Here is a 3,929-nt window from a genome sequence, read left to right on the forward strand (position 1 = left end):
CCCTGTCCCCAAAACAAAGCAAAACAAAAATATTTTATAAGACTTAGAGTTTGAATTATAAAAGAATAGCATGTCTGTTCTTGGGGAGGGGTGCGTGCTAGTCACACCCCAACTCACATCTGTTCTGCAGTAAATTCCCGAGATGCCGAGGAAAGAGAAGTGACAGTGAAGCAGCTCTTGAGCTCAGAGAGAGACGACGCGTCTTGGTGGGTTGTGTTACTCAGATACTTTTGAAAAAGAAAACAGACCTGAGCATGATACTGTATTTCTGAAATTCCACCCCATAATCCCAGCACTCAGAAAAATGAGGCAGAAAGATTGCTCTGAGCTCTTCCAGGCCAGCCTGGGATGAACCCTGGAGTGAGACCCTGTAGAGATGGTAGGGGAGGCGGCAGAAACTGCTCTACACAGGACACACAGGAGACGTCACAGAGACCCCTGGTGGACACTACACTTTGCAGACTCTCCACAGAAGTCTTGGAGGAGCTTTGTTTTACTAAGCAGAGGATTTGTTTTATTAGGTGACCAGTAACATTTTAGTGAATAAAAGGTAAGGCGGGATGTCCATCTTGTTTGCTGGCAAGAGACCATGGTGAATCTGCAGCCCAGTAATGTGAACGGGTGGCCGAAAGTGCATTTGTATGAGCCGTGAGCTTCCGTGAGCTTCCGTGAGCTTCCGTTGTGTACAGTGGTAGCACGTAATGTAGTCGAGGGCTTAGAACGAGAAGAGCACACACACTCAGCCACATCTCCACAGAAGATGTTTAAATACCAGCGTACCATGAAGTCATAGGAGTGGCGTTGGAAGTCTACTTTTCCTGTGGGAGACACTTTCTAAGGGATATTTGCATACACGAAGCCACCGTTTTTGAAAAGTCTCAAGTTTTGATTGTAAAGGTGGCTCAGGAATGAAGAACACTCTGCTCTTCCAGAGAAGCTGAGTTTGGTTCCCAGCAACCACATCTGGCCAGTTGAGCTACAGCTACCTGTAACTCCAGCTCCAGGGACTCTGGCACCCTTTTCAGGCTTCGTGGGTATCAGCACATGTGCAACAGACACACATAAAAAAATCTTTAGAAAGAAGAAAGAAAACAAACTCCTGGAAACCTGAAATATAACTGTTCTTAACTCATTTGGTAAAAGTGCAGGCTTTGCATTTGCTTGAGGTTGTTTTAGATTTCACTATTTAATCTGAACATCCATTCATGCCATGCAGAAACATTAATATTTGTGGTTGTGGGGTGCTTTCCATACTTCCCAGTTCTGCACAATGAAGGCCACATGACTTTAGTGACATTTAGGTGGTTTGTTTTATGTGTGCACAGAATGACAACTTTTGTCTTTGTTCTGTGGCAAGAGTTAGAAATCATGCTTAGATTTTTTTATTATTATTTTAAGAAAAGTCGATCATTTTCATCATGATAGTTATTTGTCCTGAGTCTGAAGAAGAATGTCCACATGCTCTCAGCTTTGCTGAAGTGTTCCACGTAAGTGCCGACTGGTGTGGCTGCAGCACACGCTCAGATTTCAGAGTCTGATTGAGCTCTCAACAGAAGAACATCTGTGTTGCTTGTGTGAAGTAAGCGCACTTGTTTCTGTCCACTGGGAACCTTGAGGTAACTGACCGTAGCTTGGAGCATTCAGTGGTGCGATAATACCTCCGCCTCCATGCTCGCAATCCCAGCCCCTCTCCCTGCTAATCTCTGTTAAATGACAGAATCCCAGGCCGCCTCCCTCTCAGTTACCCCTTGGGGAATCTTATTTTTAAAAGCACTTTCCTTTCTTGCCTGCATGACATTTTATCTTTCTTTTCCTTTCTTTTTGCCGTTTGCAAAGACTCTTGGGAGGATTTGACTGATTTGGTGGAACAAGTGCGTGATGATACAGAAGGTGCGTGCCTCACCAGCGTCTCTCAGCTTTCTTTTGCCGTTGCCTTTCCGTTTGCTCCTTTTCTTTTTGTTTATCTTCTAACCACCTTTTAATTGTCCTCCATAAGAAGGAGTGTCCGATTTCGGTTTTATGTACCATGGCGATAACTGAGAAGTCCCTGTGCTTCTTTCAAGTAGTACAGCGCTCTGTGTATTTACAGTTTTCCTTAGGGTTTTTGTCAAAACATTTAACAGGGGCATTAAATTACATCAAACTTTCCTGTGACTTGTTTTAAAATTTGCTTTTATATTTGTGAATTTCACAGCAGTCAAAAGTAACAGCAATTTCTGAAAAGTATTAAAAGTCCAGCCCAATTTTCAGAGTATTGGATCTCTGGTATCTTTGTTTTGGTGGTCTGCATCGAGATGATACAAATCATACATCACTGCCTCTTGAATCGCTCATTTTTTTCTCAATGTCAGCTTTATTGAGATGTAATTCTCACACCGGGTAAAGACTACCATTTTACTGTGTACAGAGTGATCATTAATGCATTCACAAAGCTGCGTGTTTCCATCACCACCATCCTGCTCCATAATGTCATCTCCTGAAACAGCAACCCATGTCCCCGTTATCAACCGTTCCCTGTTTCTCCTACCTCCCTGTCCATGCCAATGCCCAGTCTCCTTCTCGTCTTTGTAGATCACCTGTTCTGGACATCCCATAGAAACACTGTCATGAAATCCATGTCTTTTTGTTTGTGACTTCTCTCAGCATATTTTCAGGGTTGTCCCTATTATGTGCAGAAAACATGCTGCTGTGTGGACACACCATATTTTTCCAGCCATCATGTTTTTAGATATTTGACATGTTTGTAGTTAATTGTAAGGAATGTTTATGTGAAAACACACAATGGGTTCATAATGTTTCATACTGAGAAAATATCTTGAGGTGGAATAAAATGGTATTTCAATAATTTTATTTTTTTATTTTATATGTATTGGTGTTTTACCTAGAAATGTCTTTGCACCACAGGTGTACACACGAGGTCCCGAAGAGGGCATCATGAGACAGCTGTAAGCCACCATGTGGGTACTAGGACTCTAACCCAGGGCCTCTGGAAGAACAGTCAGGGCTCTTAACCAATGAGCGTGTCTAAAGCATCTGCACCATTTTACATACAATCTGCAGCACATAAGGTTGTAGCTTCGTTAGATCCTTAACTAATACTTTCTAGTTTCCTTTTTTAAAAAAACTTATTATGTGTGTGTTTCTATGTGGGAGTGTTTTGTCTGCATGTATATATGTGTACCATGTATGCACCGTGTGTGTGTGTGTGTGTCTGTATCTCTGTGTGTGTGTCTGTGTGTGCATGTCTGTGTGTCTGGGTACACTCACAAGTGCAGAGGTGTCAGATTCCCTGGAGCTGGAGTTGCAGGTGGTTGTGGGGTGCTTGTTGTGGGTGCTGGGAATCAAACTTGGGCCTTCTGCACATTTAACCACTGAGACATTTCTCCAGCTCCTTTCTTCTTCAGGATTTATTTAGACTCATCTGGGTCTTTTGCATTCCTATAGGTATTTTAGGATAAGCTTGCCAATTCCTGTAAATAAGATAGCTGGGATTTTGATAGGGATTGCTTTGAATCTGTATTAACTCAGAGTATTGCTATCTTAGCATAATTAAGTCTTGAAATCCATTGACGTTAGATTTCTGTTTATTTTGATGCTTTAAATTTTCATTTCCAGCCAGGCAGTGATGGCACATGCCTTTAATTCCAGCACTCGGAAGGTACAGATAGGTGGATCTCTGTGAGTTTGAGGCCAGCCTGGTCTGCGGAGCAAGTTCCAGGACTGGCTCCAAAGCTGCAGAGAGAAACCCTGTCTCAACAAAAAAAGGAAAAAAATCCATTTCCACATTTTGTTTTCAGTGCACAAAGCTTGTAACATCTTTTGTCAATTTATTTGTAAGTATTTTCTTTTTGATCCCATGCAAGTGAAGTCATTTTTGAGCTTTTTGCTACTGATTTGGTCCTTTCTCATCTACAAGTTGATTTTTTTTT

General features: G+C 42.0%; 1 protein-coding gene across 7 annotated transcripts in view; it reads left to right on the plus strand.

Annotated features, from left to right (window-relative positions):
• Positions 1–3,929, plus strand: part of Rufy3 (RUN and FYVE domain containing 3) — an 82,723-nt gene that overhangs the window by 31,876 nt on the left and 46,918 nt on the right. For 2 of the 7 annotated variants that reach the window (XM_026785217.1, XM_005359456.3), the window contains exon 2: positions 1,837–1,890. The exons of the other annotated variants lie outside the window; for them this stretch is intronic. In XM_026785217.1, coding sequence (XP_026641018.1) covers positions 1,837–1,890 — 54 coding nt within the window. The remainder of the gene's footprint in view (positions 1–1,836; positions 1,891–3,929) is intronic. 7 annotated transcript variants of the gene reach the window in all.

This window comes from Microtus ochrogaster, linkage group LG1 (genome assembly GCF_000317375.1).
Source record: "Microtus ochrogaster isolate Prairie Vole_2 linkage group LG1, MicOch1.0, whole genome shotgun sequence".
Classification (NCBI taxonomy): Eukaryota; Metazoa; Chordata; class Mammalia; order Rodentia; family Cricetidae; genus Microtus; species Microtus ochrogaster.